At 36.8% G+C, this 15,672-nt stretch overlaps 1 protein-coding gene across 2 annotated transcripts; it reads right to left on the bottom strand.

The window, feature by feature from the left end:
- Positions 1-6: 6 nt before the first annotated feature.
- Positions 7-8,002, bottom strand: MYPT-75D (Myosin phosphatase targeting subunit 75D). Of its 2 annotated transcripts, none has more exons than XM_017634443.1 (7): positions 7,290-8,002; positions 6,517-7,171; positions 6,321-6,446; positions 4,334-4,409; positions 4,078-4,198; positions 3,100-3,821; positions 7-1,231 (listed from the first exon to the last, which is right to left on the bottom strand). In XM_017634443.1, the coding sequence occupies exons 1-7, from the start codon at positions 7,427-7,429 to the stop codon at positions 699-701; spliced, it is 2,373 nt and encodes a 790-aa protein (XP_017489932.1). In that variant the 5' UTR covers positions 7,430-8,002; the 3' UTR covers positions 7-698. The 2 variants fall into 2 exon arrangements, with proteins under 2 accessions (XP_017489932.1, XP_017489933.1); XM_017634444.1 differs by having other exon boundaries at positions 7-1,009.
- Positions 8,003-15,672: the final 7,670 nt, after the last annotated feature.

Here is a 15,672-nt window from a genome sequence, read left to right as displayed (position 1 = left end):
ATATACTCTTTTAAAATCAGTGTAAGAGTAGGACACACGGAAATGCTCTTTAATTACTCTTTGAAGAGGTATCCGGATGAAGTTTATGGGAGTACTCCATTATTGCTCGTTTGGGAGGTTATTATGGTAGTACCTCCCTATTGCTCCCTTAGGAGGTTTGTGGGAAGATATTTCTCACCCCGATTGCTCGTTTAGGAGGTAAAAAGGTTTACTCGCCCTCCTAGGCCATACAATGTTTAAGGGAGTATACAAAGTTACATACACAGAAGCATAGGGAGCAATGTGGAGTATTCATATACTTCCAAGGGAGTACACATCGAGCAATTATACGATGCTCCCAAATTCTATAGGGTATGTACATATGTGCCTGTGCTTCAGCCAAACCTGATAATATTAATGGTGAGTAGCACTCCACTTAGCGCTCAGTAGCATTCAATTAACTTGCTGTGTGTGTGTGTGTGATGCATTGTGTTCACATTAAAAAAGGTGTAAATTCTGCTTAGTTTTGTGTGTTTGCAGTGCTTCTAATATTAAATACGCACTAATTTATTTAATACCCTGTTGCATTGTTGCAGAAGAAAATACTGCATGCTGGACTTGAACTGCCTAACTGGCTTTCTAAATACATTTGTTCCTCGTATGCCGCTTGAAATACTGTAACACACCTCTCCTCCACGATTCCGTATTTGTATTTGCATTCACATTAACGTACAACATTTCTTGGAACGCGTACTATCACTAACCACATCACCCGTTATGCCGCTAAATTTGTTCACCGATGAAGCATTCGAGTAACCGGTAGACTGATCACCACCGCTCGTTAAGCTGCCGCCGCTCGTACCATTGAAATCTAGAAGACTAGGATGTAGACCCCCGCTTAGTGGTTGTTGATGCACTGCGCCACCAGCACCGCTTATTTCACCCGCCGACACAATTGAGTTGTTATTGTTGGATGAATTGCCTGTATGCAAATGATTGTTGATCGTATTGCTGGTGTTATTAGCGGCTCCTAGAACAGAACCATTTTCACTAATCAATACATTGTTTGTGCGCGAGAGGGAACGTTGCTTCTTCAAATTGGCCAATGTGGCTGCAGCATAAGAAGCCGATGCAGAGTTGAGGCTCTCCATGGAGAGTGTATGCGGTTGTATTAGTGTGGCTGTCATAGCCGTTGCTGGCATTTGCTGACCTTGTTGTAGTTGTTGATGATGATGATGGGTATTTGTGGTGTCTGTGTGTGGGAGTGTGAGTGCGTGTGGCGGGCAGTGCGTGCGTGCATACGTGAATGAATACGTGCAAATGCATGTAGGAAGGCATTTGTGATAGAGTACGATGTAAACATAAATGCGATGATTTTTATGATGGATAAAGGTCAAGCGGCGATCAGACACATTCGATGCGATACGACGAAATCATAGTCGTGGATATGAAATTAATTTACGACATTGGTACAACAACAACAATGACATGCGGGACATATTCGATTAAGTGGCGAGAAATAAAAGAAAGAAAAAACAAATGTAGAAAAATACATTAATGACTGCAAGCAACAAAAATATGATTTGTATGTATGGTGTAGAATTGGGATAATCAGTATATGTACGTTTGCAAATACTCTAGGGGGTGTTGTTAGCTTAGTTCTTTTTAGCTTATTTAACGAATGTATATTAGTTTGTATGATGATCTTCAGTTTTAATTGCCAGTTAATTTTACACATAAAAAATCAACATATTCGCTAAACTATGAGCCAAATATAGAAAACTGCGTTTTTAGTTTTTCTCTCTGACGCCAGGTTTTTTTCAAAAAATTTGAAATTTCAATTTAATTTTTTTTTTGTGCACAGGCACGTACAGTTGCAAATATCTCTTTTAAATTTTTATCCTTGAATATCCCAGAAAATTTGGATATCTTCATCCTCGGCCTTCTAACTTTGTTTGCTAGACAAAAAAAAAAATTTTAAAAGAGCATTTTCAATATCTATTCGTCCTAGCAAACAAAAAACTTTAATTATTTTTAATTCTACAGAATTTTCTCTTTCATTTGGTACCCATATTTTGGTTTTAATAATTTTTTTAACTAACCATATCTTTGAAATTTCTGAAGTTCTTTAAAAACAAAAACTAAAAACGCAGTTTTACTATATTTGGCCCATGGTTTCGTGAGTATATTAATTGCTACGTGTATTTTGAAATTTGTTGGTTTTTGTTGCTCTATGAAATTTATGAGATCGACCTATCTCAGCTGCCGATTCAAAAACGTTGAGATGGGATGTTTTTGAGCCAAACTGTGAGATACGGCGTTCCTCAACCAAATTTCGAAGTAGAGCTTTCTTGAAAAGTTGTCTGAGATAGGGCGCTTTGTAACTGGCTGCCGAGGTAGGTAGATCTTCCACTCAGCCGTCGATATGTAGTATTCCCAAAAATAATTGCAATAATTACCGATCAAATACGATTGAATAAAAATCATATTATGTCGAAACATTTGTAACCAACTTTTAACGATTAATTTACGATTCTTATAAAAATTATAACTGATACAGCCACTGCTTTGTTTGCAGTGGTTTCTCTATATGTCTCTTCTTAACAGAACTTTAAATGAAAATAGTTATTTGTTACATAAAGAAAATATTTAAAAGAAATATATCGTTAAAACTGTACAACTCCGAAAAGGTATGCAATTTTGTTTCATGTTTTGTTACTGCAGTGTAAAAGTAATTTAACAGAATATATTTCAGGGTTAAGTCCTAATAAATTTTTCATGTACATATATTATAATGAAAAAGCGCTAATAAGAACATCTAAAAAATTAAACATTTGGCTAGACGTAAAACATAACAAATGTGAAAACATAAAAGCATGCTTTCAGGCGCTTGAACGATGGCACGATGAAAATAAAATACAATACAAGTTTGTTGGTCTGAGTTGATGCTTCCGACAGGGTGAGAATAAATAAAAGCGTGGCATTAATCATACTTTTCGTAGTAATTTAACACACTCAACAACATAACTGCAGTTATTTCTTTTTTTTTCAACGCATACTCTCTCCTACATCCCCTCCCCTCTGTTTCTTCACCTTCTTACCACTTCATCGTCTACTCACCCACTAGCACCGTCACTTGCACATTTATCTTGCCATTCGCCGCCTCTTTACTGGACTGTATGTGCACCGCATCTGGTCCGGCAGTCGATGTCGCCGCTGCTGCCATATTACGATCGCTTAAAATCATCGCTGTCGCCGATGTAGAACGATGATGATGTTCACCACCCGCTTTATATGCATTCAGTTGCAATTCATCATTCTCTCGACCTTCTGGTGGTCGACGCGAATTATATGTATGTGTGGAAGCATCCATTACATCGATGGCGGACAGCGAATGTGGCAAATAGGAGTTGGCGGCAATGCCATTTGTCGCTGTCGCGCTCGCCGCAGCGGCCGTCGCCGATGAAGTAGTGGCAAGACTAGCAGTATAGGCTGCAACTTTCTTATCGTTGTTGTTATTAGTACTAATTGTATTATTATTGTTATTATTGGCGTTGATATTATTATTAGTTGGTGCTTTCGTTAGCCAATTGTAGTCGTGTGCGGAGGCGGACGTTGTAGTGGCGGCTGTTGTATGGTCGTGGGCGCCATCTAATAGCGCCAACGTGGAATGATGATGATTGGTAGTGTTGTTGCTGACACCGTTTACATCGGTAAGTGCTGCACTATCAGGCGCAATGAACACTTCTTGCGCTTGCAGACGAAGGCGAGCCTCTTCAACGGCGTCCTTTTTGGTTGTTAGCGTTTTATCGCGCAACGAAGTGCGACGCACAGATTGGGCGCTATTGAAGGGGGAAAAGAAAAAAATGTCAAACAGAAAGGGAATAGAAAAGAAAGACGGTAATATGTTAAATGGTGTNGTTTTATCGCGCAACGAAGTGCGACGCACAGATTGGGCGCTATTGAAGGGAGAAAAGAAAAAAATGTCAAACAGAAAGGGAATAGAAAAGAAAGACGGTAATATGTTAAATGGTGCATTAAAACCGTTTTAAATAGTTAATTAAAAATGTTTGCTGTATATTGCGAGTAAGTACTCACCGTGTGTTGTTGCTTTGTGATCGGCGCACTCTTCGTCTTTGCGCCTCTGCTAGACGTTTGCTTTCCTGTTCCGTCTTCAGTTGTTCGATGCGTTCGCGGATTTCGGGATCCTCGCAAATGTCTGTGGGCGTAAGTGGGAATAAGAAAAATATTTCAGAGCACTTGCTTCAATTTTATAAAACGGAATTAGCATGTCGAACTCTTTTTTGACACAGTCTTATAAAATACTTGAATAATTCGGAAAAGTATAGGATACCTGAAGGCGTTTCATCGTCTTTATTTTTGGCATTCAGATCAGCACCGCATTGCGCAAGCATCTCGAGCACCTCCAACTGTTTAATGAACCAATTGAAATTTGTCAATTGAGCTTATGAAGTAAACAAATTAAATTTATGTAATTTTAAGAACCTTTTCAATTAATTCAATTTTATTTTATAACTAAGTTTAATTAGATTTTTTTAATTTGTTTTCTTTTGTTTTGATATTTTGTTATAGTTTTTACTTTTAGCTTTGTTTCATTTTTTTAGATTTAATTTAAATTTATTGTTGCTTTCTATTTTATTTTGTATTTAGTTTCTATTAATTTAATTTTGTTTTCGTCTGTTTTATTTTTTAATTTTATCTTATTTATTTTTATTCAATTTTATTTGATCCCACTTCATCTTTATTTTGTTTCTTTTTATTATACCCGAGCGCACTTGTGCTCAAGGGTATTATAACTTTGTCCACATAACGGTTGTTTGTAACAGGCAAAACGAATCGAGATAGATATAGACAAATGTATACATAAATGATCAGAATGAAAAGAGAAATCGATTAAGCGGTGACTGTCTGTCCGTCCGTCCGTCCGTCTGTGCACACGATAACTCAAGTAAAAATTGATATATCTTAACGAAACTTGGTATGTGCACTTCTTTCATTCGTAGGACGGACGGTATTGAAAATGGGCAAAATCGGACAATAACCACGCCTACCTCCCATATAACGGTAATTTGGAGAAATACGAATTCTTCGATAAATCAACAAATATTAAAGCTAATTTACTCAAAATGTATGCTTGCAACAATTCTTTGCCAAGAAATACGTTTATGACAAAATTTTGGAAAATGGGCGTAGCACCGCCCACTTATATGTATCTCGGTAACCGTTCTACCAATTTGTACCAAACTCGGTATGATTATTGTGCTTGCCACATAGAAGCAAAACGTTGAAAATTATTGGAATCAGATTCAAATTACGACCACTTTTCATATAACGGCAAATTTCAGAAATGCTTGAAACTTCAATATTTCGAAATTTAAGGACGCTAATTTACTCAAAGCTGATACGCATCGGCTTACCATGTAGCGGTACCTGCGCCGGGTATTTAATGTTCGGCTCCGCCCGAACTTAGACTTTCTCTTTTGTTTTTTATTAACTTTTTTATATTTTTTAACTCTTATTTATTTTTTTATTGCTTTTGTTTTTGGTTTTTAATTTTCTATTTCTGTTGTTTTAGTATTTATAACCATTTTTTTGTGTTTTAATATTTTATGGGGTTTTGTTGTTTTATATTACTTTTATTTTATCTTCATTTTGTGTTTTTTTTTACTTTATTTATTATTGCTATTAAATTTTTTACGCTTTGTTTATTTTATTGTTTGTTTTATTATAATTTTTTATTATCTGTTATTTTATTTTTATTTGTATTTTATTATTATTATTTAATTTCGATTTTATTTTACTTTTAACCGACTTCAAAAAAGGAGGAGGTTATCAATTCATTGGGATATATATATATATATTTTTTTATCTTACCGGATAACTTTGGACTACCTGAAAAGGAAAGGTGGTACCTCAAGGGTGGTCCCATACAAGTTTGGGTTAGTTCCGATTTTTGGATCATGAAGAAACTAACGGTACGCCTGTTGTTATTTTTTTAATAAATTTTTTGAATTAAATTTAATTTTATTTTTACTTAGCTTTCCTTTTATTTTTTTATTTTATTTTGTGTTATTATTATTTATACCTATTATATATACTATATATATGTATAATTATTTTTTAAATTTTTATTTAATACATATTTGTTTTTTTGTTATTATTTTTGTTATTTTTTTCTTGCTTAATTTTTAAATCATTCCGTTACTTTTTGTTTTTATTTTTTATTTCATTTTAATTTCATGTATTTCATTTTATTGTGTTTTATTTAACTCTTTTGTTTAGCTTTATTTTGATAATTTCTTTTCAAAAATATTTCTTACATGTCCCCAACACGCGGCCGCATGCACCGGTGACCACATATCCTTATCCACAGCATCCACATTGACATGCATCTCCAGCAGGAATTCCACCACGCGCACATAGCCATTCGCCGCAGCTATGTGCAGCTGTAAGTCAAAAATAACAAATAAGTTTTCTCCTCACATAAATCCCCTGGTCTTCCTCCTCTCAACTCACCGGCGTCGCACCCTGGCAATCGGGCTCCTCCAAATCGCCGCCTGTTCGCGCCACTTCCATCAAATCCTTCAGCATCTGACGCTCCGTCGACGAGCGCGTCTCATCGATCAGCTCTTGCGTAACGCCGCGCTTCGACATCTCAGCCTCAATGTAGTCCAATGTGCTCTCATCATCGCACAGATCATACGGCATATTGCCGTCCGTATTCACCGCCAGCAAATTCGCACCATGATCGATGAGTATACGCACCAACTCCAAGTGACCGCAGGTGGCGGCCGCATGCAACGGTGTCCACTTGTCACTATCCTGCGCATCCACATTCGCACCATACTCCAGCAGCAGCCGCAACATCTCCACATTATTATCGATGCAACATTGATGCAATGCCGTCAGGCCATCCTCATTCGCCGCATCCGGTGTAATGCCACGCTCCAGCAGTTCCGCCACTTCATGCATATCATTACGACTGGCCGCCTCGAGCAACACCACGCTGCTCTCGAAGGATATGTGCCGGCTGCCGCTGCTAGAGTTCGAACGAAAGTGGTGTGTGGTATGACTGCTGCCGAGCGCCGAGGTCGCATTACCCTTGGCGCGTTGCAATTTCAGCCACTCCTTTTCCTTTTGACGTGCGACCTTTAGCTGCTGCGCCCGACGACTGATGGGAGAAAGAAAAATATGCGCATAAATGTATGGTAAAACAATAAACAAAACAAAAGGTGAGGTCATGACAAATGTGAATGTAGGAAGGAGGTGGCTTTTGTGGTTGCACTTACAGTCGAGCCAGCTGTAGGCGTTCGTGTGTCGGTAGATTTTCCACCGTTTGCATCTCGGCGACGAGGTCGGCATGCTCCATTTTCAGCTGTGACTTGTGCGGCTCATCCGCCTTGCGGTTTACTAAAATGCCCTTGACCATGTTTGCAGACTAAATAATTGGGTGTTGCTGTGGTATATTTATTGGTTATCTTATTCAACGATGAACGTCCGCCTTTGAAATGCGCGCGACCGCTAACGCCTTGATATGTAAGATCAGTTTGTTTGCTGGTGTGTTTGCGCATGTGACTGTGAATGTGCTGAGTAGATGTTAAAAAACAAATGCAAATTGCATCATTTCGCTTTCAGCGCTTAGTTAGACTTTAAGTTGCTGAGAGAGCTTTTGTTGATTTTTCTTTGTAGTTTTGCTCTGCTTAGAATTCGCTAGTAATTAAAACATTTATTTTTTTATTTTTGTTGCTTTTGTTTTGTTGATTTTGTGTGTTTAAGTGGCAAGTTTTGCTGGTTTGACCGCTTGCTGGCCGCGTCTTCCCTCTGCCTGCCGTTCAGCTGCCCACTAAGAGACGACTGCTGACTCACATCCTACCGCCGGTGCGCATGCGCAATCGCCAACTTGTCTATCTACCCGTATTGTAATTGATTTATTAATTTTTTTTATATTCAGTCTTATTTAGTCATTTCGTTTCGCTTTTGTGCGCCAGGAGGATCATGTGATGATCTGCAATTAAAGCAAAAAGATTAATTAACCAAGCAGCTTATAAAAAGTGCAAAAAAACATAGCGTAGAGAAAACTTATGCGCATGTATGTAATAAATAAAACTAAAACTTAATAAAAAAAATATAGATTATTTGAAATTCGCATACTAGATTACCATCATTTGATTTGATAGGTAAGACCGATTCGGATGGGATATATGATCCTAAATTTCAGAGATCTTACATGCACCTATTCTGCAAAAGCAATATAAATGAGGGATCGAGAACGCATTCTAGTTCGGGTAAAAAAGGTCTTGGGAACGTACTGCTACAGAACAAAACGATAACAAAAGTTTTGAGAACTTAACGTTAAGAATGCTTGTTGATGAATGACACTTTTCAACTTTCATGTCGTCTATCATTATGGTGAACTGTCCATTTATGGAACAAATTTTCATTTTCTGTGCAAGAAAAGTGCGTGTTTTAAGTCTTTCGTTAACTTAATTTGCATAATTATATTTCCTTTTAGATTAATTTTAATATTCAAACATTTCAAACTGCAAGAACGCTATGAGACATTTTCGCGAATAGTTCAGAGAAGATTTTGCCCCGTTTTTTTCTTCGAGAGAAAGTTCCTTAGAGTATTTTTCCCGGTTTGTTCTTTGCCAGAGCGTTCCAGAGTCTTTTGATCCCATTTTGTTCTCTTGGAAATGTTCCCGAAAGTATTGTTCGCATTTTGTTCTCTTTGTGAACGTTCCACAGGGTTTTGTTTTTATATAATTGCCGTTCAAAACGTTCTCGACAGTTTTGTAATCACTTACGTTCTTATGAAAACACTCCCGGAAGTTTTGTTTCTTATCTCGATTTCGGGTTTTAAGTGTGCTTGGGAACAAAACTATGAGAACGACATTTAGTTTCGATCATACATTTTTTTTCGGTCCCTGATTTAGTTAGGTATCTTCGAGTTTTTTCTTTTACACGTAATAGCCCATTTCCACCAAAAGCTTAATTGCAGTTAAGAACTCAGGCAAGAATTTTAACATAGGGTGATCGGCAAGNCCCGTTCAGAACGTTCTCGACAGTTTTGTAATCACTTACGTTCTTATGAAAACACTCCCGGAAGTTTTGTTTCTTATTTCGATTTCGGGTTTTAAGTGTGCTTGGGAACAAAACTATGAGAACGACATTTAGTTTCGATCATACATTTTGTTCTCGGTCCCTGATTTAGTTAGGTATCTCGATTTTTTTCTTTTACACGTAATAGCCCATTTCCACCAAAAGCTTAATTGCAGTTAAGAACTCAGGCAAGAATTTTAACATAGGGTGATCGGCAAGTTTTATTTCTTAATCTTTTTTTTTTGCTTTCGTATGCTTGTACTCGATATGTGCAATTACTCCCTACGAGTTGTAATCCGCTTTTTCCAATAGGCATAAACTGTAGTTAAGGCTTGGTGGAAATTCAATATAAGGCCTTTAAAAAGTTTAGTAGGGCTTTAAGGATAGGAAGTGTATGTGCTCGCACTGCGCTATTAAGCATAGCCTTCGCTTCACGAAAGCGGCAGAGCTCATTTGACCAAATATCTGGTCTCTGCAGATAATCCTTCAGCCTGCAATTTCCGGTAAGAATACCTGTGACGATTCATAATTTCGCTTTTTGCAGATTAATTAAAAATTAAAATCTCTTTAAATACATATCGATAGCTGAGTGGAAAATCGACCTATTTCGGCAGCCAGTTCGAAAACGCCCTATCTCAGAAAAAATTTTCAACAACGCCCTATTTCAGAATTCGGTCGAAGAATGCCCTATTTTAGAATTTAGTTGCAAAACGCCCTAACTCAAAATTCATTTCAAAAATGCCCTATCTCAACTGCCCATTTAAAAACGCCCTATCTCAGCTCATTTTCAATGTATTTTCATTTGAGATAGGGTGGTTTTTAACCGAATTCTGAGATAGGGTGTTTTTCAATAAAATTCTGAAATAGGGCGTTCTTCATTCAAACTCTGAAGTAGAGAGTTCTTAAATAGTTTTCTGAGATAGGGCGTTTTCGAACTGGCTGCCGAGATAGGTCGATCTTCCACTCAGCCATCGATATCGTACCTTTGCAGCAAAAGTGACATAATCCAAAAAAAAAATCAAAAACTCGAGAAAAAAGGCTTTACATTTTACAGGGTACAAAATGAACACACATTTTCAAATGACCTATTGTTAATCGATACACCTATGCAATTTTTACACAACACTCGGGCAGCAAAGGTATGATATATCCTGCATGTAAGGACTTTGCTTGGAGTAAACGTATTGAGCGCCATCAGTGCTGTTCTCCCATTAATCTACTTCACTTCCTCAGTTCTTCTTTCATTATATTTGGACCTATTGTTAGGTGCGGTTCAGGCCGTCGCTATTCGGGCTATTGTATATCACATTTTCCTTCAATCACTTGTGAAAATGTTATCTATATATATGTATATAAATATAATATCGCAAAACTATTGCAATTTTAATTTAAGTTTCCCAGATCCTTATGCCGGTTAAAGGGTTAATGTTCGCCGATGAACATCGAAAAGATCGTCCAATATCGGTTTGTATGCCGGAAATTTTGAAAAAATGGTCGCTTGTTTCTTCGTAATAACGGTTATGCACAGTAGCATTAGCGGTACGTATGTCATTTTTGGACGAATGGAGGAAAACCAGCGAAGAACGACACATGGGTCGGTATGCATAAAAAATAAGCAATTGCTTTTACTTGAAATTTCATACCTTTCAATTAAATTTGTTTGGAAAAATCGAGTATTTCATCAAGCAAATGCGAGTTCTCACAGTTCTCATCAAAGGACGCGATTTATGATCGAAACACCTTTATGTTCATTGTCCATAAGTGATACATGCTCACACATATATACATATATCCATTTTTAAAGCATTTTTAAGAAGTTGGCTATGCAAGGTTCTATAAGGCTCTTTAAAGACATTTGGGTAAAATATCCAACCCTCTTAAGTGCCTTGAAATGATGTGCGCAAAAAGTAAGAGGCACAATAAACTACACAATTTTGGCTCCTATCAAGGAATATTTATTTCTTTTATGTTTTTGCATTTAAATGATGTTACGTGTTACTTCTAAGTAATTGCATTAATTCATTCATTAAATTTTAATCACAAAAAAGTGATTTGAAGCATGAAATTGTGAACGAAAAACCAGTATCTAAGGATATGCAACAGGGTGGTCCACAAAAATGTTTAAAATTTTAAGCGTACCCCCCCTAAACGGGAAAAATAATACTCGTATTTTTTTGTTAAAAAAAACCAACGATATTTAGAAAAAAACATTGAAAATCATTATTTTTCGATAGAAAAACTCTGTTTCCCTTCAGGAGACTTCCAATAAAAACGATTTTTATGGCTACCCCAATTTCTTCTTTTTTTTTGTTTTTTAATGGACCTATAAAAAATTGTTAGTATCAAAAAATGGTTTAATAAACAATTGGGTATTGTTATTGGAAAGCACCTAAAGAGAAATAGAGTTTTCCGAAAAAAAATTAATTTTCAAGAACTCCATTACATTTCTACGAAACCGTGTTTTTCCCCATATAATTACATGGAACATTTCGTGCGCTTTGAGGCAGTTCTAAATATTATTAAAAAAACACGGTATTTTTTCCATTTAGAAACATCCTAGGGGTGAGAGCATAAAATTAAAAAAATTTGTTTGGACCATCCTAATATGCAAGCATGTTTTGTAATATATAGTATGATATAAGCACAAACGCATACTATATACATACATTCACTCACATTATTTTATATGACTGCTTTAAATATGCTCTAGTAAGCCAATTTAATTCGTCCTTTTTGGCGAATACTGTGCGTTAGATCAACAAGTCAAACGACGATAAATAAATATATGTATGTATATGTACATATACTATGTATGTACGTACATTAGACCGTACGACCTTACAAGCAAAAACAGAAAGTGCGACATACTTACGTTGGCCAGATTTCTGCGGCCAAAAATCGGGACTTTTCTAAAGCATCGAATCTAAACATACAATTTTGTTTTTAGCATAAAAAGACAAAACATCTTTTAATACAGTTTTATTTAAAACAAAACAAAGAGAAAAATATTAAAAATTATCGCAAAAATGTATACACACAATATATACTGAGGCGAGAACGTATTTAGGGAAAGGTTTATTATTTTTTATATGCAAATATAACTTACTATCTAAAAAAAAAAAAACATGTAAGTCAAAATTTAAAACTTTGTAAAACATTTATAAGAATTCGACGAATTTTAACAAATGTTGATCAAAAGTTTAATCAGATTTTCTCTTTTGTAGGCCATTAAAATATAGTACAATAAAGGGCAAGTTTGAAGCAGTACCCTTGATTTTGGCAACACCTTCCACAAAAAATTTACCAAAAATCAACGGTACTCATAATGTTTCTAAGAAATCTAAGTAAAAAGCTCAAAATATTTATGACTCTGTCGAATTTTACTCATTTTTGTACAAAGTTTGAAATTTTGACTTACACGATCGAGCTATACTATCGTAAAAAATTATAAAAATTAATACTAAACATTAAATAATCGAGAGGAATAGCCAAAGAATGCAAAAATGTCTCTTCTTTATTTATATTTTCGCCATTGCTGGCTATGTTTATGGCTCCCTCATATTCTATTTCCTTTGTGAGAACGAAAGTGCTGCCACGTTTGTACGAAAAATTGTTTTTGGGCCAAGAGCACAGGGAGACTCTTATTAAATTAATAAATAAAATACTGAAAATCGGGACTTACTTGGTACAAATGTGAAAAATCGGGACACTTATACGTACGACTTTTAAAAAATATTCAGCGGGATAATTTTCTCAAAATCGGTACTGTCCCGCCAAAATCGATACGAATGGTCCCCGTAGCCATACTCCCTGAATCTAAAGTATCTTTGTAAGGTAATTGCGAAAAAACTCGGCAATATTTTTATTTTTTTTTATTAAAATTAAGTAGCTCTGCTGGAATAATCAAAATACTTCCTTGGTAAAATTCTAATGATTTTTTTATTGCTTTTATTTATTGACATTAGGGTGTTTCTTTTTTTATCGGAATCAGACACAAAACAACGCATGCAGAAAACAATTCCCAGACCGTCCATTGTACTGTTTTTATGTCCCCTATTAACTGTTTTAAAACTGCATGATATGTAGTTGTGATGTACGCTTATCACAGTCAGGTGTTTGTGTCACGTGAAGTGAGCAGCCAACAGTCCAACAAGTTGTGTGCAATTCCCTCTGCTCAATGAGAGCAAAAAGCTAGATATTCCTTCGATGCCGCCTCGCAGTGATTGCTGATCGAAGTATTTACCCAGTTTCTGATGGTGGCTTCCATGGCCGAATGTGGGAGTTGTATAACTGGTTGCGGACCGTAGAATGCCTGGTCTGAGCCAACTGTGGCTCAAATGGTCAGATGTCTCATTACCAAGTACTGCCGAGTGATCCGGCACGCAGAGTAAAGCAAGCTCGTTATGTTTATCAACATGATTTAGTCAAGACTTGCATTGCCGAACTAGTTTCGAAGTAGGTAGAGAGCTGGCAAATGCCTTCCGCGCCACCTATTTTCCACCACGTAGTCCATGGCCTTGATGGTTGTAAATACGTCAGCCAAGAAGACCAAAGCATATTCCCCAAGAAAAAGGTAAAGTTTATCCCCATTATCCTGACCCAGAGTCAGTTTTGGAGCCATCAGTGAAGATTCGACAATGCGTAAGTCTGGGCTCAGTGCTGGAATCCTCTGGGAATTCAACATTATAGACTCTCTTTAACCAAGATAAAGGCAGCGTACTATCGTGTGGAATTGAAAGACAGTCACCCCACTCAGTGTTATACCAACATCCATTTATTTTTAGTCTGCAGGCGACCTTTAAGGCTGTCCCACGTTTGAAGAAATAAAGTGACGGTAAGTGCAGCAATGCGTCAACAGCAGCGCCAGGTATTGTAGAGAAAGCAGCCATACAGCACACGGCAATCGTTCTTTGAAGTTTAGCAAGCTGATTATGGATCTGATCACAGAAGTATAAATCCAGAGGATTCGTTTTGGTGACAGACCTGTTTGCATTGCCGAAATGCCGTCAATGATTTGGAGGTCTTGTGCTCCACGTGAGATTTCCACGATTGTTTTGCATCCAGAATTACTTCTAAATACTTTAGTTCGGGAGAAGTCTGAATTGTGGCTCCTTTAAGAGTGAGGGGGAATGAGACCATCCGACCTTCTCCATCTAGTGATGAGCATAACACTAGTTTTAGTTGGGGTAGAAGTGAGTACATTTCCATTACACCAAGTGTCAATCGGATTAAGTATTGTCGGCGCTTTCCTGCAAACAGACGGCATAGATCTCCACGAGACAAAAACATCGATATATCATATTTTAAGATCCGACTGCCGAAGATATAACGAAAAAAGGCGATCCCTACGTTCGGGAAAAAATTGTGGTGGTGGTAGGAAATTAGATCTGGTGGGTAAGTACTAGAACCGGGTAATTGAGGTCAATGAAGTTTGCAACAAAAAAAAGCTAACTTCATCATACATTAAGATCAGACAGTAAATGCCGAAGATATGAAGAAAATAAAAAGGCGCCCCTACGTTCGGTCTTGGAAAAATACTTTCAAGACTCAGAGGGGTATGGTACGGTCTAATGTACGTGTATACATCTACATATACTAACGACCATGCATACATACATACATTTTAATTAATTTCCAATTAAATTTTGACATTGCTTGCGAATAACGCTCGGTCTACACTGCTGCAATTATTGCAGCATTAAATTGGCTTACGGTGATGGAGGCAAGTCACGCATACAGCCAACTTTGAAGCATTAATTTTTCGATATCAGAATGAAAGTACCAGCGACAAGGACACACAGACGAACACACATACATACGTACGCGCAGGCTGCGTGGGTAACGAGCAGAGAAGTTGACAAAGCAGTTGCAAAATTTTCTAGAATAAAGAGAATCAAAAAAAGAAAGCAGAAGAAAATCCACTAAAATTTGTCAGCTAATGGATTTCATAAAGGAAGAGAAAAATTTATGGCGAAAATCGAAAAATTACATTATGTGCTTGGTTCAATTGGTTGAAAGTTGAAAGCGTACACTAAAAATAAAAAAGGCATTAGTGCGTACTGTTGTTTTGGAGCTGGCGTGGTGGCAAATCAACGTTGAGTGCAAATAAATTCCAAATGCATTTCCGCTTGACATATTTTCCCATTCAGAGTTATTAAGTGAAAGGGTGGCGAGTTCAACTAACTTAAAATGCAGTAGAAATAATTCATAAGTTGCAGCTGAAATCGTAATTCGAGTCATGTTGCATGTACGTAAAATACAAATTTGCCAGCAGGAAAATGGCAATTAAATTAGTAAGGAGTTGCAGCATAAACAACGACTAAAAATCAAGGTAAAAAAACAGAAATGCATAAAACATCAACAAAAGCACATACTGGCAAATACATACATATGTATTAAAACACATATGAACGCCTTAATTGCGTTTGCTTGTGTGCACAAAGAGGCAGGAAGTAATGGGCAACGAAGCACAGTGTTTACATACACCTAAAGTGAACGCTTGCAGCCATACGTCTGTATGTATGTATGTTTGCATGTTGTGCCATAGCACATAAAAGCGTTGATTTAAAAAAA

Source organism: Rhagoletis zephyria, unplaced genomic scaffold, assembly GCF_001687245.7.
Source record: "Rhagoletis zephyria isolate East Lansing unplaced genomic scaffold, Rhagoletis_zephyria_1.1 Rzeph_scaffold_13460, whole genome shotgun sequence".
In the NCBI taxonomy this organism is placed as follows: Eukaryota; Metazoa; Arthropoda; class Insecta; order Diptera; family Tephritidae; genus Rhagoletis; species Rhagoletis zephyria.
This window is presented reverse-complemented; position numbering and strand designations above follow the sequence as displayed.